Consider the following 27,310-nt stretch of genomic DNA (forward strand, 5'->3'; position numbering starts at 1 on the left):
CCCCATAGGCATCTCTTCCATCTGACTGTTCCTGAGTTATATCATTTTATAGTAAACCAGTAATCTAGTGAGTAACCTGGTTTCCTGAGTTCTGTGAGCTGCTCTAGCAAATTACTTGAACCCAAGGAGGGGGTCATGGGAACCTCTGATTTTATAGCCATTGGGTCAGAAGCACAAGAACAATCTGGACTTGCAATTGGCACCTGAACTGGAGGGCAGTCTTGTGGGGCTGAGCCCTTACCTCTGGAATCTGATGCTATCCCCAGGTGGAAAGTGTCAGAATTGAGTTGAATTGTAGGACACTCAGCTGGTGTTGGATTGCTTCGATGTATGGGGGAAAATCCCACACATTGAAACTGGATGCAGAAACTTACTATCTTTAGGGAGACATCAAATATCTCAACATTATTTGTAATTCTCTTTTTTTTTTTTGGAGAAAAAGGTGCCCTAATTTGCTGGGGCCTAGTGAGCCATTTCAGTAATCCAGCACTAATGCTAGAAAGGTGAAACAAAAACTCTTGCAGCAAGGGGGGGCAAGTGTAGTTCGATGGGTTATTATGTAGAAGGAGAGAAGTGATGAAACCTGCAGCCTACCTTTACCTTTGTAGTAACCTATGTGTTAAGGAGGAAAAATACTAAGAAATGTGATTTTTACAGCTGAACGTGGCAGCAGTGAAGTCAACAGTAAAGTTCTATTGTGATACTATTTAGCAAAAGCTACACACAAAATCAAGCAAAGACATCTGCCCACATGGTATGTTGTACACTGTATGTATTGTAGGAAACACCCAGAATCTAAACCTAAGGAAAAAGAAGTGGGAAGGAACGCAATCTGTTCCTAAAATGGATATAACTTTATTTTAGCAGATATCAATGATAATACCTGCCACAGAGCAAGAGCAGTAATCCGAAGGCTCACCAACCACACTAGGAAACTTGCGTACACGTTGCAATCAAGGATCCAGACCTTAGCAGGGACCAAACTTTTGCTTTTTTGAAGCAAATTTAGCTAAAATATCCATAGATACAAAACAATCGTAACTCTAAGACTTTAATGAATCACCAAAAACTAAATGTCTAATCTGATTTTTTTAAAAAAGACATATCATTTACCTTAACCTTCCTCAACTCTCTGGACAAAGAAAAAGATTCTGGGTTTTTAAGTTCTTCAAACAGGAATTCCTCAGAGGAAATCTGCTTTGAGCACTGTGCAGGAATCCATTTCTGAGAGAAGCTCAGAATAATGGGGAGTCCTCAGCCTCCTCCATGGAGGAAAAGACCCCTGTAGGAGACAGTACAGCTCTAGGGCACAGAAGCCTTGGAGCCAGACTAACTCCTTCGAATCCCAGAACTTCTTATTAATTATGTGATCTTTGTCAAGGTACTTATCCTCTCTGTGCATGTTTTCTCAGTTATGAAACGGGGATGCCAATAGTATCAATCACACAGATATAAAGCTCTCATAAAGGGGACAAAATAAGTATACAATATTAACTATTACTGTCTGACCAAAAAAACTGTGTGTACACGTATCTTTAGGAAAAGAAAATGACATCTCTTTCATCATTTTTGGAGAGAGGCTGGGACATGGATAACGAGATAGTTTGCTATTAAAACTTTCTTCTGACTTGAGGAACCATTTAAAAGTAAATTTTGACATGTCCGTATTCCTTATGGTAGGCACGACTCTAGCCTTTTCTCTGTCCAGACAATTTTAGGGAGACATATTTTAAGGGAGAAAGCATGACGTGGTAGGACTTAGCAAAAGGGAGGAAAAGGGTTTTTTCTCATTTTTCTCATGAGAGTCTATGGAGAGTCCTGTGATTTATCTGTTAAAACTGCAAGTGGGGTATACATAAAAGTACAATAGAGCTTCCCTGGTGCCGCAGTGGTTGAGAGTCCGCCTGCCGGTGCAGGGGACACGGGTTCGTGCCCCGGTCCGGGAAGATCCCACATGCCGCGGAGCGGCTGGGCCCGTGAGCCATGGCCGCTGAGCCTGCGCGTCCGGAGCCTGTGCTCCGCAACGGGAGAGGCCACAACAGTGAGAGGCCCGCGTACCGCAAAAAAAAAAAGAAAAAGTACAGTTATATCCAGAGGGAAAAATGTTCAGAGATGGGTAGCATTACTAGGGCAGGGGAAGTGCACACCATATGGCAGGTTATAGGAATCAGCAGGGAGCAAGGACAAAGTTAGAGGCCGGTCAGAGTTCAGAGGTCATGAGTTCTGGAGTAAGAAACTCCGTTTCCCAAATAAGTGGTGAGGACTCCAGAGCTGTCTTCCTTACTCCTGCCTCTGCCAAAGATTTAGGGAACATGTTTCTCTGCGGGGTTACTAGCAACTTGAGTCAGGCAGCAAACATTTATTAAGCACCAACTGTTCACCAGGCTCTGTGTTGTCAAAAATAATAGCCTTATTCCCTTTATTACCAAGGTTGCTCAGTCTCTGTCCTGGCCACTCCTCTGGCCATGGTGCAGGGAGGTTAACGGAGGTCTCTAATTTTCCATAACCAAAGCCTTCCTCCCACCCGACCACCCTTCACATTAAGGTTTTACTTTTAGGGTAGGGATCAAAGAGCAAACAGACAAAACTGAGGGACTACCCGAGAGATGGCAATAAAAGGAGGATCCACTGACAGCTGGAACTTCAGCTGAACAACACAGAAGACGATTTCAGATCCACAGCACTCCACCCCTCTAGCCTCCACAAAGATGACACGAGAATGAGGCACACTACCTCTGCAGCAAGATTACACAGATCTTCCAGAAAATGTAACACTCCAGAAATGACAGACCAGCAGATTCTTACTCTTACACAAAGCACTTCTTTTTTTTTTTTTTTCTGGCTGTGCAGCCAGGATTTTAGTTCCCCAACCGCAGGATCGAACCTGTGCCCCCTGCAGTGGAAGCGCTCGGAGTCCTAACCCCTGTACCGCCAGGGAATTCCCCACAAACCACTTCTTGAGATGAAACAGTTTTAAAGGTGTTTTTACATAAGGATTTAGATTAGAATTTACTCTGCTTCTTCAACTGTGCCTTTTGCAAGCTTGGCTCAACTTATCCTTCCAATACTCTTCTTACTCAATTCCTTTATCCTTCAGCTCCTGTTTGACGCGTTTCAGATAGCCAGGATCAGGGTAGCCATACCTGCAGAAGAAAAAGGCCCTTAGCTTCATCACAGATGGTTTTAAAGAATCTGTACAGTAGGTCCCTGGCATTAGCCTTCAGTGTTGCAAGTATTCACAAGCAATCCTGAAGGCTGATTTGTAAGTGTGCTGCTGTGAGTCATTTCACTAGTGAGCAGGCCTAGCTGTCTGCCCAGGATCTGCATTCCAACAAGACTTTAATTTTCAGCTCATGGTAAGCAATGACTCTTATAAAGTTATAATATACTATATTTTTAGGGACGGTAATCATTTTGCTACAGGAAGACTTTCAAATTTGGGAAATTAAGTCTTAAGATGTATTCCCTTTTGAATATTAAGGGTCTGAGGTATTCTATCTGAATTTCATAAACAGCAATTGGATTGCCCATAATACAACTTCCATCCCCATTAAGTAAGACTTTTTCTAGAGTTCTGTTAGCCAAGTGAATTTAGGATCTCTATGGACTCATGGGAGGGGAGGGTAGAAGAAAGGGTGATCTTAAAAGAAGACGAAGTAAATAACATTCCTAGGATCTACCCTTCAAATAGACATGAAACCCCAAATTAAATCACCTTAGATACCATTCATCTTGGATTCTGAAGATCTGCTGCCCACTGATGCAAAATTTATTAACTGTATGACGCTTTGTGGTTGGGAGGGAAGAAGGTCATAGGAAGCAATCTTTCTGTCTTTGAGATTATCACCCCAGATGAGCATCTGTCAAAACACTGCATCCAATCCCACTGCTAGAAACTGTCTCCTTGCAGTCACATCCTCAAATTGCCATGTTTTACGACCTCTAAATTCTGTTTAGCAGCCATTCTGTTTCAAAAGCTTCTCACCTTTCTGGTCCCCCAAACCTGGACGTTTTGTGGTGGATATCATTCCACGTAATGACATCTGAGACTCCTAATACTCGAGAGTCTCCCACTGTGAAAATCAGTTTTTGGTCAAAGGCCCTACAAAGCAGATGCAAAACCTCTCTTCCTTCCTCGTTATCAGGCAAGTATGCAGTTCGACATATTCCAGAAAATCTCTTTCCTGGGTTTGGGTGCTCTTTCTATATGAAGGCAAGAAAATGTCACATGAAAACATTGTGTCAGAATTTTACTAGATGTGTAGATGTGTTCATATGCATATAGAACAAACAAAAATCAACAAAAGTATTCAAGGTTTGCTCACGTTCCCCATATAATTCATATTTCTCCTCTTTCCCCAAGTTCATGCTGGGAACACTATCCACCTTCCTGACTTCCCCCACTCCAGTGCACAATCACCACCCACCCTTTCTCTACCTTAACAGACACAAAAGATACCTAAATTATAAGTAAACATTGTTACCGTTATCAGCATTTAAAATCCTTGCATATGACCATGGAGGTAACTACCTGGGAAATCCACTGTCTAATTGGTAACAGAACAGTCCCCGTGGCTCTGGTGATCCCAGCACACTGGAAAGAAACCCATGGACCTCAGAAACACTTACTGTTTGTACGCCTCCTTCGATACTGTAAGTAATCACAATGGTGCCATGGGATTCATAACCTGGAAGTGAGTCTCTTTTGAAAATGACATTCATGTTTCCGTCTGGCTGATTCCCTTTCTGGACACCATAGGAAGTCTGGCACAAAGGACAGACTGGCTTATATGACAAGGCTTTCTTGATACAAGGGCTGCAGAAATCATGCTTGCACTTTGGGAGCACTTGTCTGTTACTAATGGTGTTCAAACAGATGGTACATATGTCCTTTTCCTTGTCCACTTCTGACACCTCAGAACTGGCAGAGCGCTGCGATGTTGGTGAAGCTGTTTTTGAATCATTACTATCCGTGTCCGTGGGTGTTTCATTCCATTTCTCTCTAGCTAATGGAGACGTTCCCCCTCTGTTTAAGACATACTGTTTTGCCTTTGTAAGGTGATCTGGCAACCCAATCAAAGTCACTGACTCTTGATTTAGCACAAAGTCTACACCTGGATGCCTTTTTCGAAAGTCATCAGAGAACTTGGTCCCATGTAAGTGCTTTCTCTCCTTGCCCAAAAGTTTCAGCAAAAGAACTTCTCTCATAATCTGACCTGAGACATGTTGATAGGCATCAATGAAACTTGAATAAGCATGCACAGATAGATCTAACTCCTTGGTTTTAGGTTCAAATAGAATGTAGGTTTTCTGACTTGTTCCCAAAACCCTACTTTGAGTGTCGTACTTCTTTTCTATCTGTGATATCTCCTGGAGTAACTCTGCTTCTAAAAGCTTATAGTGAGCAGTGTCAAGCTCAATTCCATTCATCATGTGCTTGGGAGTCGATATTTTCACAGGTGCCTCGACAAGACTTTCAGAGATTTCTGAGGCAAGAAAACGTTTGGCAGCTGCAATGTCATATATGGTCCCAAGGAGAGTTAATTCTCCTCCTTTCTCCTTTATAAGGAGCCTTGTAAACTGGTGACTTAATTCCTGTTTGATTTTGTGTGCCTGCTTACTGTCTGCCAGAGTAACACATTCCTGCTTCAGAGTCTTCACACGCTTCTGAAATTCTCTGACAAAAGACTCGCAAGCTGCTTCGAGGTTACCTGATTGACTTGAGGTGATGTCTAAACAGACCATATTCGGAGAACTCTTCTGAGTTTTAATTTTTATCCCAAACATTTTCTCTATTGAGTATATTTTATCAGGGCAGGTGTATGTGAAGTATTCAAAGAAAGCCAAGGGAACTTCAAAATGGTTGCTTTTTTCTTCCGACCTGGTTTTTGGTTCAGAGGGAGAAACACAGCTGTTCCCGTCCTGCTGATGGAGTGGCTCCCTCTCTGTTGTCAAAGGGGAAGATTCTCGTTTCTGCTCCTTTTCCAGGAGTTGTTCACTCAAGAAGCCATGTATTTTTTCAATATCTCTGAAGTCACCACGCACTTTCTCAATTCCTTCATGGCCCTTCACTCGCTCGACACTGGGGCAGAGAATGGCGATGTGTTCCCTCTGCTCTTTAGAGAACAGGTGACAGTTCAGTTCAGCTGTGACAGTAAGAAAGATCTGAAATTTTAAAAGGGAACAAATAAAATCTATTAGACATCCAGGTCTACGCTCCTCTCAGGAGAATGTCTAGAGACTAGAGAAATAACCGCTGTGACTTCTTTCCAATCCTTTTTGCAAAGCATGCAATGTATTACAACCCAGAGGCACCCAGCCCTGTCTGTATATTAGAATAGCCTGGGGAGAAAAAAAAAAACAAAACACCCAAGGCCCAAGCACATCTCCAGAGATTCTGATGTAAATGTAGAGCCCGGGCACTAACATTTTTAAAAGTTCCATGGACAGGAAGTCCGGATTCTAGAGCTGCCACTCTTGCTTTGACCTTGGGGAGTAGGGCGGAGGGAAGGCACTTTGTTCCTTTCTGGGTAAATTGCTGTGTCTCTCACTGAAGAGTGTGAGCCTGGGAGGGAGCCATAAATCTGAGGATGATGTTTTTTCCTATTATTGTTTTTTCTCTTCTGCCCTCGTCCTTCTTTCTTTTTTTCTCTTTTTAAAAAACAAAACAAAACTAACCCCCTAACTGCATGCAATGTTGCTGGGCCCTCTAAACCCTGGCCTTTAGAAGCTCAAGTATAAGACAAACACCAGATTAGGTGAAAAAGGACAGAGGCAAATTGAATGTAATATAAAAGCAAGATTTCTAATGTTTTGTTCTCCCTCGAGGTCTTTGCACAAGCTATTTCCTCTGCATATAACATCCTTCCTCTAGATCTTCAAAATGTTTCCTGAATCCAGCCACTTCTCACACCTCCATCAGGACCACCGGAGTCCAAACCATTGTCACCTTGCGCCTGGCTCACTGCAACCCCTCCTAACTGGACTCTGACCTTCCACTTCAGCCTCTTCCTAGATTCTGTTCTCCACACAGCAGCCAGAGTGATCCTGCAGAAATGTGAATCAGATCACTCTATACCCCTGCTTAAAACCATCTAAGGAATCTCCTAACATTTAAGTTAAAATCCAAAGTCCTAACCTTCATCCCTCAAAGACCTGACTTCTAGGTACCTCTCCAAGTTCCTCTCTCACTCTCTCTCACACTCTCTCTCTCTCTCTCTCTCTCTCTCTCTCTCTCTCTCTCTCTCTCTCTCTCTCTCTCTCTCTCTCTCTCTCTCTCTCTCTCGCTCTCTGCCCTCCAGCCACGCTTATCTCTCTCTTTGAAGCTCTTGGGCTCAGGATGTGAGCTCCTGTCTGGATGTGTGTGGGGAGGGGGGGAGGGGGTGTGTCAACTTTACACTTGTTTTTTTCCCTCTGCCTAGAACCTTCTTCCCCTAGACATCCACTTAGCTAGCTCCCTTACTTCATTTGTGTCTCTACTCAGAGGTCACCTCATTTGAGAGGTTTTTCCTGATATCCTATTTAAAATAGTAGTCCTGTTACTATCACTTATCCTGCTTTATTCTTCTTCCTAGCAGATATTTATCACTGGCAGATATTTTATTCCGTATCTATATGTTTACTATTATTGTCTGGTTCCCTCACTAGAATGTAAGATCCCTGAGGGCAGGGTCTGCTGTGCTCCTGGCTGATCTCCAGCTCCTGTGACAGTGCCTGGCACACAGTAGGCAGTTGATTTGTCCAATGACTCTGCATGGCTGGCCCCTGCTCATCATTCAAGTCTCAGGCCAAATGTCACCTCCTCAGAGACTCTGACTTCTGGTCGGAAATAACACAGATTCCTTCTCCTTCCTTGCCCTGGCCCTGTCAAGCTCTAAGGCGAAACCCCATTATATTTTCTCCTTAGCACGTATCACTCTCTGAAATGGTTTTATTTATTTTGTTTTCTTGCTTATTGTCTTTCTATGTACCTCTCCCCAGCAGGGACCTGTCTGTTGTGTTCACCTCTGTGTCCCAATGTCTACAACAGTGCCAGGCTCATAATGAATCCTCAGCAAATGGTCCTTGGACTGGAGAGTTAGCTGCAGGAACATACCTACCTCCTTCAATACTCACCTTCTGGACACAGGAATCCACAGCGCTAGAAATGTCCTTTTCATTTGAATGCTTCTCACCAGGGCTTGCCCCTTTTTGTGACTGTGTCAAAGAAGACATCCTGGTGTTCTCTGCTGCATTGTCATTGGGTTCCAGGAATATAGTCACAGGTTTGTTGTCAACCACAATTTGGTGCTTTCCTTTCTTCAACACTCCCTCCTTACCTTCAGTGGAGACATTAAATACATACATACACATAGAAATGGGAGCAATTTCAAATAATCCTCTTACTCATGCATCTGTACCTTGCCCCAACAACCCTCCCAGTAAGGGCTGCTCCCTGCATATCCTGGAATGGTGGGTTGGTGATAAGGTGAGGGAGCTATTCAAAACTCTAAAGTAGGCAGCTTAAGTTCTACTGTAGAAAGGAAAGCTTAATGATAATGGAGTAGCGTCCACTCATTAAAAGTCATGTTCCTGAAACTGTTGCCAGTTCCCCATTTCCCTGACACTCATTATGAGTTAAGTGAAAACAGCAGGAATCAGAAGTGTAGACTCAGTTTTCGAACTACTATGTGTTTACTGACATTCAGAGGAAAAGGCTGGGAGGAAATATATCAAAATGTTCACATTGTTTCTCTCCAGGTGGTTTTCTTTATTCTTTTCTCCCTTTTCCCTAGTGAGCATATATAACTTTTCGAATTCTCAAAAACAAATCAGTGGAATAATTATGTAAAACATAAAAGTGAAATTCCTAAGTGACAAGGGCTGACAGGCGTCTGGGGGTGGCAAGCGTGTTCTGAGAGCTGAGACATAGGAGTCACGGCGAGGAGACTGCGAAGTATCAACTTTAAGGCACAGTCGGCCCAGGTCAGAGACTGGGCACTTGTGAGCTCTGTCCTACTCCCTGGGTTTGCGCCTCTTGCCAGCAGGACCCCCAGGTTCCTGTCCCCCACCAGACTTTCTCCCGCCCTCTCTCCTAGGTCAGCTTGAACTGGGTCTGCATGGAGCCCCTCACCCCTCCCCTCTTCCCAAGGACGGTGGCTGCCCCCCAGCCCGGGCCCGCAGCTCACTCGCCCTATGCACGAACTGCACCCGGAAGGTGTCCGAGTTGGGGTCGTTGCGGTCCTGGGCCTGCACGGTGCACTCCCCGCCGCCCGACTCCCGGCTCTGGAAGTACTTTTCCAGCTTCCATGGTAGGCGGGTGCCGGGATGCGACACCCGCACGAGCAGCGGGGACGGCGGGCAGAGGTTCGAAGCCATGGCTCTCCGCATGGGGATGACGCCGCGACTGGCGACGCCGCTGTGCCGGGCACTGGCAGGGGTGCGTCGGGCCCCGCCGCCCTGGAGCGCAAAGTTTCAGTTTCGCTTTCCCGGAGATCTCTTTCGGTTCCGGGCAGAGCCGCACCCGCTCCTCTCTTCGCTGCCCTCCCTGCCGTGGACTGCCGGGTGAGTAGGTCCCGTCCCCTGTTCCCGGGGCGGTAGTGCGCCAAGGCGCCCGGGTCTCCTCTCCTGCGGACTCGGGCGGGGAACGGGCCGGGGAGAAGCGGTCGAGAGACGCGCCCAGGGCCAAGCCTCCCCTGGTGAGGATGGAGGCTGGGCAGATGCTCAAGTCAAAGAAAGTTTCTCCTGAGTTTTTGATTCCTTTTAACTCTTACTGTTGTTACTATTATTTGCAGCTGAAATGTAATTCATATTCTGAATTCAGGTTAAACTTACCTACATTTTTTAAAAATTTGAATTTGTTCACCTGCGTTGTGACACATCACATGTTACCTTCTCTAACGCTACGCTTTAGACTGGCTCTTGGGGCTTTTCTGCTCTCATTTCCCGATTTGGCCAATACTGAACTGCATGCTGTGCCCTGTGTACTAGGGAATAAAGGTGAAAGGGGAGGCACCTGACCTCACCGGCTGGTAAGGTGAGGTAGACTTGTGACTAAAAAAGCAAAATCTCTTGAAGGCCTTGATAGGAAGTTTGAAGAAGAATCTTAAAAGAGAGAAGGAGAGAAGGGGCTTCCCTGGTGGTGCAGTGGTTGAGGGTCCGCCTGCTGATGCAGGGGACGTGGGTTCGTGCCCCGGTCCGGGAGGATCCCGCGTGCCGCGGAGCGGCTGGGCCCGTGAGCCATGGCCGCTGAGCCTGCGCGTCCGGAGCTTGTGCTCCGCAACGGGAGAGGCCACAACAGTGAGAGGCCCAAGTACAGCAAAAAAAAAAAAGAGAGAAGGAGAGGGAGGGATGGGGAGCATCAAAAGCACAGAGACCACTGCATCTGAAGCACAGAGGGGACACTGAGGCCTTGGGAAGCCGTGATGAGTAAGGGAGATGACAGAGGAAGGGTCTAGACCAGTGCTGTCCGATAGAAATATAATGTGAGCTACATATTAATTTTAAAATTTTTGGTAGCTATAATTTTTAAATTACAAACAGGTGAAATTAATTTTATGTTATTTAGCTCACTGTATCCTAAATTAACCATTTAGGCATGTAATCAATGTTAAAAACTTATTAATGACATATTTTACATCCTTTTTTGTCATCCTGAGTCGTTGCAATCCAGTGTTTATCTCACATTTACATCACCTTTCCGTTGTGATTAGCCACATTTCAAGTGCTCAAGAGCTACGTGTGGCTAATGACCCACACTGGACAGCACAGTTCTAGACAGTGAAAAGTCTTCAAGATCGGTTAACGAGACATGGAAGGCTCGTAGGCAGGGCAAGCAGGAGAGTGACATGTCAGATGTGCATTTTAGAAAGCTGGTGTTGACAATCATGTGAAGGACACATTTCCATGCAGGGATGAATGGAGGTGGAGAGGCCAGAGGTAAGGTTTTTTTGCACGTGGCTGGTAAGACTGGAAATGGGTGAGTCTTTATGAAGAGCAATTTGGCAGTGCTATCAGAATTACGACTGCGTATACATCCCTATTGTGCAGTTCCACTTCTAGGAATTTGTCCCGTTTATTGATTAGCACCTCTGTGAAGTGACCTATGTACTAAGTTGTTCTTTACAGCCTTTTTTATAATAGTAAAAGATTAGAGGGCTTCCCTGGTGGCGCAGTGGTTGAGGGTCCGCCTGCCGATGCCGGGGACGCGGGTTCGTGCCCCGGTTCGGGAGGATCCCACGTGCCGCGGAGCGGCTGGGCCCCCGTGAGCCATGGCCGCTGAGCCTGCGCGTCCGGAGCCTGTGCTCCGCGACGGGAGGGGCCGCGGCAGTGAGAGGCCCGCGTACCGCAAAAAAAAAAAAAAAAAAAAAAAAGATTAGAAACTCCTTGTGTCCATAAAAGAGGGTACTAGCAGTTGAATAACTTATAGTGCATCTATGCAATGGAATGCAATGAGCAGTAGAAAGAAGGAAGACCCTCTCTATGTGCCAACATGGAAAGATCTCTAGAATACATTAAATGGAAAAGGGAAGATGCAGAACAGTGTGTATAACATGCTGCATTTTGAGGATGGGCACAGGCTCTGAAGAGCACTCTGACCAAGGTGAAGTCCCAGAGCTTCCTCCCCATGAAGGCAAAGACCCAGAGGTGAAGGAGAGTTTGGAGAAAATCGAGTAGTTTCGCAGCACTGTAGTTCCGCCGGAGCATTGGGTATGTAATGGGGAGGCTGGGAAACGGATATGGCAAAGAGACCCTTGAATGCCAGGCTGAAGAGCTTGATCTTTACCACAGGTGATGGAGTCTGCTGAAGGTTTTGAGCAGAGAGTGCTTTTCAAATAAATGCCTTCTTTGTGAGGAAAAAAAGATGCTTTTGTGTAAAAATGCTTCTGGAAGGACACAGGAGAAGCTAATAACAGTGATTGCCTCTGGGAAGGGAATTTAGTGAGGGGAGTAGGAGGGAGCCTTTTATACTTTCAAAATTTGAACAATTCAAACAATAAAACATAAAATTAAGTACATTTAAATGTTTAAAAAGAATGTATTGCCATAGCTCAGGCAAGGGGCCCTGAGGCCCTGAAGTGAAGTGGTAACAATGGGCAAGGAGGGTAGGGCCGTATCTGAAAGTGATTTAGGTGGACAAGACCCAGTGATGAGTTGAATATGGGACAGAAGAGAAGATTCTAGATTTCTGACTTGAGTGGATGAATGGTGTATCATTTACCAAGCTGTGGAATCTAGGAGATAAAGCATGGATTTTGGAGGGGGTTGGGTGAGGGTAGGTAGCGGTGCGGGGAGTGGAAATGAGGAGACTATGGGTCCAGTTTTGCAGAGGCTGTGTTTGAGGGGACTATGGGACGTTCAGGTAGTCTTGAAAAGTGAGGCTTAGGAGAGCCTAGAGATACAGATGTGGGAGTCATATTTGCATCTGGTGAGTTGAAGTCGTGAGAGTGGATGAGATCACCCTTTGAGGGTGTACAGAATGAGCTGAGACGTGCCTCTTGACAAAATCCTGGGACAGTTGACTGAGGCTGAATCCAGGGGAAAGGTCTGTAAAGGCAAAGTGAGAGGTAACAAAAGAACCAAGGGAAGATGGTATAGGAGAAGCCAAAAAGCAGAGGTTCAGGAATCAGAGAATGAAATGAAGAATGAAACTATAGAGAGAGGTCAAATAAAGATTAGGACAGAAGAGAGTCCACTGGGGTTAGCCACGTGGAAGACACTGCGAGCAGTTTCAGAGGAGGCTGGGGATGAGCTGGGAGTCAGACTGCAGTGGGCTGAGCAGACAGGTGGATGGAGAGTCAGCTCCTTCATGCTGCCCATGAAGAGAAAGGAACATAGTAGGAACCAGTGATGGAAAGCTGGGAAGGCTTTTGTTGCTATTGTTGTTAAAATAAAATAGAAGAGATTGAATGTTTTGGACAATACGCTCCTTGTTTTTAATTTCTTTGGGGTTAAAAGAGTGTCATCCGCCACTGTCAAGTCTATCCCAGAGCCCTTGAAGCCTGGTCTGAACAAGAGTATACCCAGAGAAAACCATAATTCAAAAACAACACATGCACCCTATGTTCATATCAGCACTATTTACAATAGCCAGGACATGGAAGCAACCTAAATGTCCATCAACAGAGGAATGGAAAAGAAGATGTGGTACCTATATACAATGGAATATTACTCAGCCATAAAAAGGAACAAAATTGGGTCATTTGTAGAGACGTGGATGGATCCAGAGAGTGTCATACAGAATGAATTAAGTCAGAAAGAGAAAAGCAAATATCGTATCATAAAGCATATATGTGGAATCTAGAAAAATGGTACAAATGAACCTATTTTCAGGGCAGGAATAGAGACATAGACATAGAGAACAAATGTATGGATACCAAGGGGGAAGGGGTGGGGAGGGAGGGCTTGGGAGACTGGGATTGACACATATACATTATTGATACCATGTATAAAATAGACGGTTTCTGGGAACATACTGTATAGCACAGGGAACCCTACCTAATATACTGTGGTAACCTAGATGGGAGGGAAGTACAAAAGGGAGGGGATATCTGTATGTGTATGGCTGATTCATTCCGTTGTGCAGTGGAGGCTAACACAACATTGTAAAGCAACCATAATCCAATAAAAATTAATAATGAGAAAAAAAGAAAACAAGTGCAACATCATCTAAAGAAAAACCCACTGGAAGCCCACAGTGGGAGCAGATACGGCAGTTTTCCTTCTTTTGTGAAAACAGCAGTGCCCTCTGGAGGCAAAAATGCGTCTTCTCCCTGCATTTTTGGATTATACTTGGACTTGCAGCTTTTCCTGACATGTAAGAATAATCCTCCTGCCAATGCAGGTCACACGGGTTCGAGCCCTGGTCCAGAAAGATCCCACATGCTGCGGAGGAACTAAGCCCGTGAGCCACAACTACTGAGCCTGCACTCTAGAGCCCATGAGCCACGACTACTGACCCCAGATGCCTAGAGCCCGTGCTCCGCAACAAGAGAAGCCACTGCATTGAGAAGCCCGCGCACCACAACGAAGAGTAGCCACTGCTGGCCGCAACTAGAGAACCTGTGCGCAGCAATGAAGAACCAACAAAGCCAAAAATAAAATAAATAAGTATTACCAAAAGAAAAAAGAAAGAATGATGGTGCTCTGATGCTGTAGAGAGTCGCACAAAATTTTCCTATTGTAGAGGCATCAGAAATCATTTCAGAGGCCTAGAGGCAACTATGTGGAAACAAGTGTGGGCAACGGTGTCTTTAAGCATTTTTATTATTATTCTCCTCAAATTCACAGTCTTTCATTCCTACCTGTTAGAAGGAAAAATTATTAAAATATGTTTTCCCACGGTCTCTGATTTTTATCCAGACAATCCCCTTTCTAATTCGATCAGAGATATTTATCACAAACTCAGTAACGTATGTCCTCCACAGGCATAAGCACAGTTCCCTCTCTTTGGACACCCTTCAGGGGTCTTCACTCACCCATAGGCTGGTTTTTTCCTCATTGCTCTTTGAATGCTGTGCTTAGTTTTACCATTTGGTATCATCATCCTCTTCTAAATATGTAAAAGCCTGCTTCGTCCTTTAAGGCCTGGCTCTAGCCTCACCTTCCTCATAAAGCTTTCCCTGCTGTAGCCCATACAGTTATTTCCCTTCTTTGAATCTCTCTGTAAAGGATAGAGGGTAAACAGTAACAACAGCAGCAAAAGCAATGTGTGCATCTTCACCAAGTGAAATTAAAAATCACTCAAGATCAGAAATCTTGTTTAGTCTTCCTGTTGTGTATTCTCACCAAATTCCCTAAGATGCTCATCATATTACATCCTATTCATTCCTAGAAGGAGGCCGCCACGTTTGGGAAAGACAAAACAGAGTAAACATTGAAAGACCCCAGAGACCTGGAGGATGGACTTTTCCAAGGTAAAAAGCATAAATGTATATAAGTAATAAACTTTGATCAGCACGTGAATAGTTCTTCCTGTAATAGCAAAAAATCTGGGGTCTTCAGTTATAACTGGTATACTTATTTGGTTTTACTCTCCCAGTAAAAGTTTTCTCTTTGCCCCATGCGAGAGATGGAGACTCAGAATATGCTAGTATAATCAACAGAGTCAACATGAGGATGGGTGATTTTTAAAAAAATGTCGCCTCAGTATCATTTTTATTCTCTCTACTCATTCAACAATTCTACTTTTGCAGCACGCGGGGAGGAGGAGGATGGAGGAGGAATAAAAATAAGGGACTAGGGAAAAGGCACCTCATTTGTTTATCCTGAAAATTCCACATTCAGGCTTGTATCATGAAGTAAGCAATTGAAAGTGGTAGATGGGGAGGTGTAGCTGATGAGGCTCATGTCCCCATGTTGTTCTGTCTAGAGAAACCCCACAAACCTTTGGAGATTGGATCCTGTCCGAGAGTTTTGGGTCATTTTGGTCTGTGACCTTTGAGCCTTTTCAAGTGGTAAACTCCAGCCCTTCATCCCATCCAGAATTAAAAGTGCATTGGCCTCTAGGGAAGCGGGGTAGAGTCAGTGTTGGCTGGAACATTTAGTATTTCAGGTATTTCAGGCACACTGATTAAACAAACAAACGTGTTCCCCTTCCCCCTCAAACCCAGTGTTCTTAGGAAGGTTTCTGTTGCTTTGTGTTTATGAAGCGGTATTTGTTATCAGTAATCTGTAAATCATTCGGTCTCAATTTTTTTTAAACCACTCTCACTTTTCACAGGGTGTCGGAGCAGCAGCTTACAATGAGAAATCAGGTAGGATCACCTCACTCCCACTCTTGTCTCAGAAAATCTTTGCTCATATCTTTCCTCAGTGGAGAAAGGGGAATACAGAGGAGACTATCTCCCCCCACAGGTGCTCAGGTGCGTGACTGCAGGACCTTGTGGGGACCGGGCATATGCCTCAGAAGGGGGACTGCTTCAGAAGCAACGTGGCACCAGCAGATGTGTTCCCTTAGGGCTCCCGTTGATCTTATCCTTTGCCCACAAGATGTGAGACCCTTCTGACCACAGCCCTAGAACTGAAACTGTTGATAAGAGGTGACCCACTGATTGTCTCCTTGCTCAACAAGGCTTGTAAGAGCCAAAACGGGGGCTTCCCTGGTGGCGCAGTGGTTGAGAGTCCGCCTGCCGATGCAGGGGACGTGGGTTCATGCCCCGGTCCGGGAAGATCCCACGTGCCGCGGAGCGGCTGGGCCCGTGAGCCATGGCCGCTGAGCCTGCGCGTCCGGAGCCTGTGCTCCGCAACGGGAGAGGCCACGGCAGTGAGAGGCCCACGTACCGCAAAAAAAAAAAAAAAAAAAAAAAAAAAAAAAAAGAGCCAAAACGGAACCTGCCTAAACTTGGGTGGCCCACTTGAGATTTTCAACCAAAGCACAAGCCTGTTGGCTCGGACTACTCATGTGCTGCTGCTTTTAGGTGATTGTAATTGAGGTCACCAGAGGTTTTTCTAGGTGGCTCAGATTAGAAATGGGAATTGAAGTAAAAAATAATTACTACACTATAATCTGTTTTAGGGCACACATTTTTTTCACATCTCTGAAGTAAGGCTACTCTCTACCCACTGATAGGTTTAGTTGGCATCGTTTTTCCTTTCTCAGTGGCATATAATAATAATGCCTTAGACCCCATGAAATACACTGGCACAGGTTGGGTTCTCCAGGACGCGGAAACTGAGATGGAGTTAGGAATGCAGAAGGTAAAAGGAAAAGAGAAGAAACTGGATTGGGCAGGTGGAACCATCAGACTGTAATGTAAACCTGGCAAAGCTCTGCCAGTCTGGGCTTCCCTGGTGGTGCGGTGGTTGAGAATCCGCCTGCCAATCCAGGGGACACGGGTTCGAACTCTGGTCCGCAAAGATCCCACATGCGGCGGAGCAGCTAAGCCTGTGCGCCACAACTACTGAGCCTGCGCTCTAGAGCCCGCGAGCCACAACTACTGAAGCCCGTGCGCCTAGAGCCCATGCTCTGCAACAAAAGGAGCCACTGCAGTGAGAAGCCTGCGTACCACAACGAAGAGTAACCCCTGCTCACCGCAACTAGAGAAAAGCCCACATGCAGCAACTAAGACCCAATGCAGCCAAAAATGAATTAATTAATTTTAAAAAAAAAGCTCTGCCAGTCTGAGGTTGCTCATTGGCGGAGTCCCACATTGGACATCAATGGCCTTGTTCAGCCATTGATGGGAGCCACCCTGAGAATAGCGTGACCTGGGTTGGAAGGCTGAGATGGGCCCTGAGGGCCTAACAACTGGAGGCTGTCAGCTAACCATACTGCCCCCTTCACTGAAGGGGGATCTGAGCAGCACATCATCTTGCTGCCACATGCAGTAAATAATTTTTAGCCAATCAGTTTTTATTTTTTTTTGTCAGTATGCGGGCCTCTCACTGTTGTGGCTTCTCCCGTTGTGGAGCACAGGCTCCAGACGCGCAGGCTCAGCGGCCATGGCTCACGGGGCCAGCCGCATCACGGCAGGTGGGATCTTCCCGGACCGGGGCACGAACCTGCGTCCCCTGCATCGGCAGGCGGACTCTCAACCACTGCGCCACCAGGGAAGCCCAGCCAATCATTTTTAATTCCACCAAAATCGCGCTACAAAACTAGAGTATGGTGGAGAATTGTTTACTGTCATATCGTCAGTGCTCCGCCCATGTGCTGGACTATGTCCCCAGGAGCATCCTCGACCAATGACTGATAAAAACTGGACAAATATCCCAGCTCCTTTACCCCTCTGGTGATATAATTCTGAGACACATGGTCTAAACTGTCCCCCTGTGGAGTTAAAGCTTCATTTGCTTTGTAACACCCCCTTTATTCATTTCTTTCCTTTCCCTGTCTCACTTTCCCACTCTCCTCTTCCCATCCCACACCCCTGGTGTTTTCTGGGATAACCTCCCAAATAAACTTACACTCAAACCTCCGCCTCAGAATCAGCTCCTAGGAGAACCCAAGCCAAGACACTGACAAAGGCTAATGAGTTATGAATAAAGCCTCCCCATATTTTTGACTCATAAGTAAGTCCTTTCTAATACTTGTGCCTTAAGCATGGGTCTTCCCACACTTGCCATTTTTATGTAGATTTTTAAAATCTATGAGCCCTGATATGCACAATTTTAAACCACCATCATTGTATCATAGTAGCTACCACTTATTGAATATTTACTGTATGCCGGGCACACGACTAAGCACTTTATGGTGACTTACCATTGAAAACTCTTGGATATCTTTGGTCTAATTACAGGTCTAGGTGAGAGGGAGAATCAGGAAGGGGCCTAGAGGAAGCTTGTCTTTCTTCTTGCACAGAAGAAGCTCAGTCTCCTGGTGTGAAGTAGAATTACATCCTTTTCAAAGGGACGCTTGCTCATTTCTTTATTTTTTATCTTCTCTCCCTTTCCAGAGATTGATAATCTCAGAGAAAACTACAGTCGGCAAATTTCCATTAATCACAATGACTTCAAAATTTTAAAAAATAATGAGAGTCAGCTGTGGGAAGTCCTCCAGAAAAAATTTAGCTGTATCTTTACCCTAGTTTCTCCAGCCCAGGAAGGTAACAGTGAGTCTCTACAAGTCTTCAGAAAAATGCTGGTGCCCAGGCTAGAGTTATCTGTCTGGAAGGGTGACCTCACCAGACATGTTGTTGACGTTGTGGTGAATGCAGCCAATGAAGACCTCATTCATGGGGGAGGCCTGGCCCAGGCCCTTGTGAAAGCTGGCGGCCTTGAAATCCAAGAGGAGAGCAGAAGATATGTTTCCTTATATGGCAAAATTCCAACTGGTGACATAGCTATCACAGGAGCAGGGAAGCTTCCCTGCAAACTCATTATCCATGCTGTTGGGCCTCGGTGGGGGTTAATGGATACACAGGAATGTATCGATAAACTGCGTAGAGCCATTATAAATATTTTGGATTTTGTCAATCATAATGGGTGCACTGAGACAGTAGCTATTCCAGCCCTGAGCTCTGGGATTTTCCAGTTCCCTCTGGATTTGTGTACACAAGTCATTGTGGAAACTATCAAGTGTTATTTCCAAAACATGCAACTAACCAGTAATTTGAAAGAAATTCACCTGGTAAGCAATGAGGACCCTACTGTTGCTGCCTTTAAAACCGTTTCAGAAGCCATCCTAGGGAGGAACGAGCTGGGGTCCCGGGTGAGTCAAGAAGCCACCGACCTTTTCAATACTATGGTTGTGAACAACCTGACTCTCCAGATTGTCCAGGGCCACATTGAAATGCAGGAAGTAAGTCTTTGTTTTATTCTCTTGCACTCCCAAAGGGTATCCCTGAACTGTTTGTTACCTATCAAGTATGTTTTGAGCATATACTATTTCAAACACGGTTTAGAAAGCATCTTCTTAAGTAAGGTTAAGAGTATGGATTTCATAGCCAGACCATTTGGATTTCAATACTAGCTTTGCCACTTACTAACTGGGTGACCTGAACCAAATTACTTTACCATTTGATCCTCAGTTTCCTCATCCGTAAAATAAGGATAATAATAGCACTTATATCTTAGAGTTGGAATCAATACACATAAACTGCTTAGAATAAAACTTGGCATGTGGTAAGTATTTATAATTATTATTGCCATTATTCTTAGGCACCATGAGGAAATAGAACAATCTTTGATTCTGAGGAACTTAAAATCTATTTTATTCTTTTTATGTAAAAAGATTCTCTATTTGAAAAATTTCGTTAGGGAGACAAACCATCTGAACATTTCTAAAGCAACCTAGCAATAATAAACAAAAAAGTCTTAATACAAAGTGAATTCATATTTAAGAGTATATACATTTGTGACAAGAGTGGAGTGTAGTAGATCAAGAAGGATTACTTCAGAAGATGTGAGTTTTAAATTGGCAGGAGAAGAGGCCTGGGTGGTTAGAATGACGGATCAGAGAGATACAGAGGAATTGACAGATCAAAAGTAGTAGGCTAGACCAGTCAGGAGACCTAAGCGGAACTGTAAATCGTATTCTGAGTATATGGCTCTGTGCCAGGAGCTGTGGAGGATACAAAGTGTAACGTAGCATTTAGCCAGGGATCATAGGGCACAAAGGTGAGGACCCTGACAGGGAGGGGAGAGAGTCAGGGTAACAGTGAACCTAGGTATTTCTGAATTAGTGCAGCTTCTCTGCCAGGCAGGGAGTACCTCGAAGGTAGAAATCGTGGCTTGTTCATCTCTGTAGCCGTGGGGCTGGTCTCTGGGCATGCAACTGGGTGTTCAACAAATTACCGATGAGTAACTGAAGGGGGCAGCAGGGAGCAAGGGTTGCAACAGAGGAAGAGAGAGAAAGAATATAAGGCTATATTCTCTATTTTTCCCCTGGATCTGACCCTCCTATGGACACAATCAAATAGACTTAATCACAAGTGAAAATATGCCATTTATTGCCTGCAAGACAATTAGAAAGAAGACTGCGGGGACCCCATGAGATGAAATATTCATTTGATAAATCATTAATATGCCAATTTAAAATTAAAGTGGAAACATCCTGGTTGAGTAACTTATCCCTTTAACTAAAATTTTATTGTACTTAATTATTGCCAACACAAGGAACTTTAAAATTTGTAAAGGATGCCAATGCCCCCGACTTGCAAATTCTGATTTCACTTTCAAAGTGACACATTCATTAACATCCATGAGAAGTACCGAAGTTACCCCCAAAGGGAGCCAAAGCTATCAGGATGAATTGGGGGATCTGGGGACCCCACCAAGGAGGCCACCAAAGACTTTTATTTCCCACCAAAGACTTTTTAAATTTATTTTTATTTATTTATTTATTTTTATTTTTTATTTTATTTTATTTTTTATTTTATTTATTTTAAATATTTTAAATAAACATTTTATTAAATATTAAATTATTAATTTATAAATAATTTTATTTATAAAATATAAAATATAAATTATAATATAAAAATATAAATATAAAATAAATATAAATAAATATATAATAATAAAAAATAAATATAAACAAAAAATATAAATATAAAAAAATTAAAAAAATATAAAAAATTATAAAATATAAAATTTATTTATTTATAAAATTTATTTATAAAATTTATTTATTTATAAAAAATATAAATATAAAAAAATATTTTAAAAAATAAAAAATTATAAAATATATTTATTTATTTATAAATAATATTAATTTATAAATAATAAAATGTTTATTAAATATTAAAATATTTTAAATATTATTTTAAATATTTTATTTTTTATTTATTTTATTTTTATTTATTTATTTTATTTTTATTTTTATTTATTTCCCACCAAAGACTTTTATGGCCCATTTGTGCTTTCTTTCACCGTGTACTACTTCCCTTAAAAAACACAAACTTTAGGGGATAGAAATTGCCTGAGAAATTTTATTTCCACTCTGTAAGACAAAATGAAAATTCACATAGAAACAGCAAAAAGTGATGACAGTGGGGCAGAGAGTGAAACCACTTATGGATAAAGCTTAAAACAAATCATAGAGAATGCTGTGAATCTGGGATATTGGGGGTATAAGCCAGCAAGGGGCTGACAGATGTTTGCAATAAAACTTGTATCATCTACATACTTTACCTAATTTCTGACTAGGACAGACAGATTCATGGCAGTCAAATGATCACGCTTTGGAAATTTTATATCCATTATTAAGTGATATTTCTGTGGATTTAGGATTTTCAAATGTATTTTTCAAAGCTCTTCAGGGAAATAAAGATTTAAATTAGTCATTTAAGAAAAAGTAATTTAACACTGAATCTTGTTCATTTTTTTCCCTTTTCAGACGAATGTAATTGTTAATTCTGTATATACACATGGTGATCTTAGAGCTACATCTGTGTCAAAATCAATTCTACAAGCAGCAGGAGATGAAATAGAAAGGGAATTTAGCCAAAATATGACTAAAACACCACTAGATTCCCAGTTGGTACTGGTCACAAAAGGATTTAAATTGCCCTGCAAATACGTATACCATGTGTTGTGGCCTTCAGGATATTCTGAACAAAAACTGGTAAGGTCAAAATAAATTTATCTTTCTGTATCTCCAGAGTCTATGTCGTCTGTTGAATTTCCATCCTGTCATTCCATTCATGAAATGTTATTGTCAAGTGGAATAATCCCCATTCTCTAGTACTCCTGTGAATACCTGAAATACTAAACAGGTATTGCTGTCACAAGTTATCTTAAGAAATTTAATTTAAAATATCACCTAACCCATGTCTAAATTTTAAGTGGACCTACCGCAAATTGACACAGAAACATCAGGGCTCCCTCAGTCTGCACACTTGTTCACGTCAGCGCACCCAGTGACCCTGTAGGCCTTTTACTAGTGGGCCTGGGATTCAGCCTCTCCATATCTCCTGCCATCTGTTAAATTCCAGGAGTACCTGGATCTCCCTTCCAATACCATTCCAGTCAAATCTATCGCCTGTGGCGTCTGTGCCTGTGGTGGAGCTTAGCTTTCTGCCTGACTCTACAACTGAGGGACGTAAATTACATGCATTAAAGAATAGGGGGAACCTACTGACAAGTGGAGAGAGGGAAACTTAATCCCCTTTTCTAACTTTGTCTATCTTTATTTTGTCTCCATTTCTGGTCTTCTCTTGTTTAGAGAGCCCTCAAATCCCAAATTGGTCCTCCAGTCACTCTCTACCCCTCAGTTTTTACTACATTAGTAAAACCTTCCTACATTAGTATAACTAATATATATTAGTGTAATTAGTATATGTAATTAGGATAATATATATTAGTATAATGTAGGAAGGTTATTAGATAACCTTCCTACATTAGTATTCAGTTTGAATGTTGAAACATTGATGGAAGTGTAAATCTGCCAAAAATAAATTATGTAACAGATCTTAATGACATTAAATAAATGTTGCTTACTTACTTTAACCTTTACCTCCTTTTATTAAAGCTCTTTATTTAGAGCTTTAAATAAAGCCTTTTATTAAAGCTCTTCTGACCCAGAAGTGGCAGGTAAGTGGGGATAAACTGAAGGTTGGCTCTCTAACCTGGGGAGAAGGCTACATAAACTGAGGGAAATCACGATGCTCAGACGTACTGAATGGCACAAAATGGACCACTTTCTCAGCCCTTTCATTTCTCATCATCTAACCTTATAGCTATAATGGGTCCCCTATGGAGTGGTACCTTTCCTGTCCTCTGAGGAGGGATGGACATGGCCCTGAGGAATAGTGGAGGCTGGCATTGTAAAATACAGGCAGGATTAAGGGGTAAGTGAAGTCTTATTTTTGACTCAAGGCTGATGTTGAATTTGTGTTTTTCCTGCAGACATTGGAAACTGCAATGAAGAAATGCTTGGGAAAATGCCTTGAGCTAAATATAACTTCCATTTCCTTTCCTGCCCTTGGGACTGGAATCTCTGAAGCAGCAGAGATTATGTTTAATGAAGTTTTAATGTTTGCCAGACACCATTTGCAACAATTAACTGTAAAGTTTGTGATCTTCCCAAAAGAACAGCAGTTATATAAGGTAAGTTAATGTCTTAGAAATGTACTTCAGTTCGTTTGTTCATTCATTCACTCAGCAACATCTGTTTACTATCTCCAGAGTAAGACACGGGGCCTGTTAAGTGCTGTACAGCATGGTGATGGTCTAACTTGGTGAAATTTAATTTTTATAAATTGCTCACTTCTGACCTAGTAAAGAATGTCATTGTACAAGCCATGTTAACCTCACTACCTAGCTTCTCTCTTGTCCTTTGTTGGCATTTATTCTTCCCTCTGCTCCTTAAAGGTAAGCAACCTCCTAGTTTTATGGGGTCCCCTACTCCTACCCCTTCTCTTTCCCACCTCCCAGGCTGTCTCCGTGTGGGTGGTTGCCATTTTCTCTCTCCCTACAAGGAAACAGACTTGTTCTATCTTGTTCTTTTCTGGAACAAGTGTAAAGGTTCTTATTCCTCTTGCTGCCTCACTAGACACAGGGAGGTTTGTAGTGTTTACTGATTTCCATTGCTGATGTCAAGCTATCCATGTTACATCACTGAAGAAGGAATTGGAAAGAGGTGTTCACAGTGGGGTCTCATGAGCCAGTGTAAGCCAGCTCCAGTACACCACTGTCTCATCCACAGCTGACCTGAAAGATTGGTGAATTACCCAATGAAGTAGCTTACCTTCTTGACAAAATTAAACATCCTGTCATTCGAATGAAGTTCACCAGTCCTCCCCCCGCCCCCAGCAGAGGACTGTTCCTGGGCCCAGATAGGTGCCCTGAGTACATCTCTGGACTGTCCATAAAGCACCACATCCCTGTAAGAGGAATTAACCACAACTAGAAAAGAAGGCTCTCATTCTCTTCAACATACAAACAAAAATGTAAATGGCGGTTCAACAATACAGAAAAGATCAACCACAGTCGGAGGGCTCCCCCAGGGGCTAATAATAACAGTAGTTGCCATGAGTTGCATCAGCCAGATACTGTGCCAAGAAGAAGCTGTCTCTCTTCATTCTCCCCTCAGTCCCATGATGAAGCCACTATTGTCATCTCCATTTTACAAATGGGACCAGAGGTTAATATGTACACACCAATCCAGTGGCTGAGCCAAGATACCAACCTGTGTCTGTTGGTCTGACCCCAAAGCCTGTGTTCTGAACCACTAAGCAAAACCACAGAAAAAATAACTTGAAAGATGATACAGCTTTCAGTTTTGTAACTCAAAGGAGAAGACTATCTTACAAAGTAACTTATGTTATACCCTGAACATTGACCATTCCTTCAGGCTTTTTTCAATGTTAACACTACATTATATCCATGTGGAGGTATGACGTGCACGTACACATATGTGTACACCTCTGGTCTTCTGCTAAGCACATCTTTTCTTCCTAAATAAGTCTTTCAATGAGGGGTGTATGTTCAGAAAGATCAGAGGGCAACTTACACAGTTCTTCACAGGGGGCATTACCTTGGCAAGGTCCCTACATTCCAGAAAATGGATTTGTCAGGCATCTAGAGTGGACCTGACTCAGGAAGACCAACCCATACTGAGCTCACAATAAAGTGATATTTATGTTCACACACTCATGAATTTCCAGTTCATGGATGACAATGAGTAAATAACTCCCCAGCTGACTGAAATACTGTGTTCACTCGTATTCCATGATGATAAGGGTCCTGGGTGCCACTGAGTATCTGTAAAAGGCCATGAACAGTCATTCATTTGGTTATTTAACAAATATGTATTGCATATGTACCTTGTGCCAGACATCACGTCTCAGAAAAAGGAACTCCTTACTAGGAACACATTCCTCACGTGAGGTGTTAGTCATTCGTGGACAGAGCTGGAAAAACTGCCAAATTCTTGTCCTTTGGATCTACTTTTCCAAACTACTTGCAGCCTGTCTGCTTGTTATCCACACCCTCTATGTTATTGATACTGATTAAGTTACAGTTTTCTTTCACATTCAGTTCAAAAGCCTTGCCTAAATGATTTCTAACCCTGCGACACACACTGACTTTGAAGTGACTTTGTAAGAGAACTGATTTTTATCCATGTTGTGTTTGGCAGCTGTCATTAGTCTGTTTATCAGCGGATAATGTTATGTCATTTGTTTTGGAGGGCAGGGAAGTCTGTCTCTGTTATGACCTCTCCAGGTACTAAATAAGCATGGTAAGATTGAGGGCTTTTTTGCTCTGTAAATAGCAGCTGCAAATATAATTTATGAAGGAAAAGTACTACAGATTAAGAAACTTCATTATTAAAGTTCAGATGCAATGAAAAATGTAGTCTTTACTACGTTATTTACCATCTTTTTCAATGAAGAATTACTGCCAATTGCATCAACTTTAAACAAGGAAGACCCTGGGCATGGTGGTTCCAAATCCTAGGAGAGATGAGTTTTTTCAAATAGATACTATGTTAAACGATCTACCTGGCAATATACATAAATCTTTGTGTGTAGACTGTCACATACTAATAATTATAACAATAGCTAACATATTGAATAGTTATAATATGCTGGGTACAATTATAAGCACTTTACAGGAATTGATCATTTATTTAATCTACAAACAAAGCATGGTGTGCGTATCACTTTTTAAAATGAATTTGTTTTATTGATTACAAGAGCATCTTCCTCTGTCTTCTTCAGTGACATATCCACAGCTTTAGTTCAGTGCCTAATGTGCAATTAGCAGGGCATTAATATCTATGAATGAATGAATAAATGAAGAAATGATATTTTTGCCTTGGGATGTACATTCTCCTTTTTTGTATGCCAGATTTTAAGGTGTTTTTGTTTGTTTTTTCTTTTCCATTTTTCCTATACTTGTTTCCCCTACATGTTCTAATAGAGTGCAGTGCCGCACTTGCTGTTCCCGAGGACTTTCCTAAAGGCTGCTTTAGATTTGTGGCAGTGGAAATGGGGGATGAAAGAGTGGATGAGGTCAAGTATGTGAGTGTAGGTAGAGAGAGGGATTTTGATGACAGTGGCTAAAAGCCCCACTTAGGACTCTCGTCTCTGTTTTGCTTCTTGTAGGTTTTCAGCACTGAAATGGAAAAGAATAAGTTGAAGCTGCAGGGTCTCAACAATTACCCTGGTGGTGAGTAAGAAACTCACGGATCTAGAAATAGAGTCTACCATCATAGGCTCATTTTATTCTTGATCATCCGAACTAATGGAGGGGAGAAGATGAATAAATAAGCCAAACATGTTTCATTGTGCTCCTGCCTGGATACCAATGTGCTCTATACCTGACCATGATTCTGTTTTTGCTCAGTCTAGTTTCATGATATGAACAGAGGGAAGCTAAGTTGAAGTAGGTAATCCACAGTGTGGGTAGTTCGTTCACAAATAGATGTCTATTTTTTTTTTTTCATAAGCTTACTAAGCCAGTTACGCTTTCTGATTTGAATGGAGTGCCATCTAAATGGGGTTACTTATTAGTAATCATAGAAAATACATCTAAGTAATACCAGATAATAATAAGTGGATTAAACCAATGCTACCCAAACCTGAGTAATCATTGGGATTGTGATGGAAACTTTAAAACAAACAAACAAAAATATGTATGGCCCAACTCTACAGATTCTGATTCAGGAACTTTGGGTCTGGGCCAAACATGTATATTTTTCAATGCTTCCTGGTCAGTTTTGCTGCAGAACCAGGTCTGGGGATCACTGGATTAAACCAATCCTGGTAGTTGTTGGAGAAGGATTAACTTTGTCTTATAACTCCATTCCTGTAGAGGAGTTTGAGTGGACTGAGATGGAACTGTGTCATGACAACTAGGATGTGTACTTCTGAAATAGTCTTTTAATCCACAGTGTTCTATAGATGTTAAGAACACCAGACATTCAACCAGCAATAGAAACTATTAG

The 27,310-nt window shown here is 42.7% G+C and overlaps 2 protein-coding genes across 8 annotated transcripts in view; one reads left to right on the forward strand and one right to left on the reverse strand.

Moving 5' to 3' along the window:
• Positions 1-833: 833 nt before the first annotated feature.
• DTX3L (deltex E3 ubiquitin ligase 3L) lies at positions 834-9,627 on the reverse strand. 2 transcript variants are annotated; one of them, XM_067738702.1, is made up of 5 exons: positions 9,168-9,623; positions 8,116-8,318; positions 4,630-6,165; positions 3,986-4,203; positions 834-3,143 (listed from the first exon to the last, which is right to left on the reverse strand). In XM_067738702.1, the coding sequence occupies exons 1-5, from the start codon at positions 9,367-9,369 to the stop codon at positions 3,074-3,076; spliced, it is 2,229 nt and encodes a 742-aa protein (XP_067594803.1). In that variant the 5' UTR covers positions 9,370-9,623; the 3' UTR covers positions 834-3,073. The 2 variants fall into 2 exon arrangements, with proteins under 2 accessions (XP_067594803.1, XP_067594804.1); XM_067738703.1 differs by lacking the exon at positions 3,986-4,203 and having other exon boundaries at positions 9,168-9,627.
• The window catches only part of PARP9 (poly(ADP-ribose) polymerase family member 9), a 33,023-nt gene continuing 15,122 nt past the window's right edge, over positions 9,410-27,310 (forward strand). The window contains exons 1-8 of one of the 6 annotated variants that reach the window (XM_067738698.1): positions 9,453-9,543; positions 13,823-14,042; positions 14,813-14,894; positions 15,701-15,842; positions 18,375-19,219; positions 21,755-21,982; positions 23,266-23,466; positions 26,469-26,532. In XM_067738698.1, the coding sequence (XP_067594799.1) occupies positions 14,880-14,894; positions 15,701-15,842; positions 18,375-19,219; positions 21,755-21,982; positions 23,266-23,466; positions 26,469-26,532 (1,495 nt within the window). In that variant the 5' untranslated portion in view covers positions 9,453-9,543; positions 13,823-14,042; positions 14,813-14,879. Of the gene's footprint in view, positions 9,544-10,936; positions 10,958-13,822; positions 14,043-14,812; positions 14,895-15,700; positions 15,843-18,374; positions 19,220-21,754; positions 21,983-23,265; positions 23,467-26,468; positions 26,533-27,310 lie in introns of those variants that run through there. The other 5 variants (XM_067738696.1, XM_067738700.1, XM_067738697.1 and 2 more) reach the window with 5 other exon arrangements.

Source organism: Pseudorca crassidens, chromosome 5, assembly GCF_039906515.1.
Source record: "Pseudorca crassidens isolate mPseCra1 chromosome 5, mPseCra1.hap1, whole genome shotgun sequence".
Classification (NCBI taxonomy): domain Eukaryota; kingdom Metazoa; phylum Chordata; class Mammalia; order Artiodactyla; family Delphinidae; genus Pseudorca; species Pseudorca crassidens.

Excerpts from the sequence above, each read along its gene's own strand:
- DTX3L (XM_067738702.1), bottom strand. The coding sequence starts at position 9,369 with ATGCGGAGAGCCATGGCTTCGAACCTCTGCCCGCCGTCCCCGCTGCTC. Across the intron at positions 8,319-9,167 it reads GCAGTTCGTGCATAGGGCGA|GTAAGGAGGGAGTGTTGAAG; the intron begins GTGAGCTGCGGG and ends TCTCCACTGAAG. Across the intron at positions 3,144-3,985 it reads AGGTTTGGGGGACCAGAAAG|GTATGGCTACCCTGATCCTG; the intron begins GTGAGAAGCTTT and ends TTTCTTCTGCAG.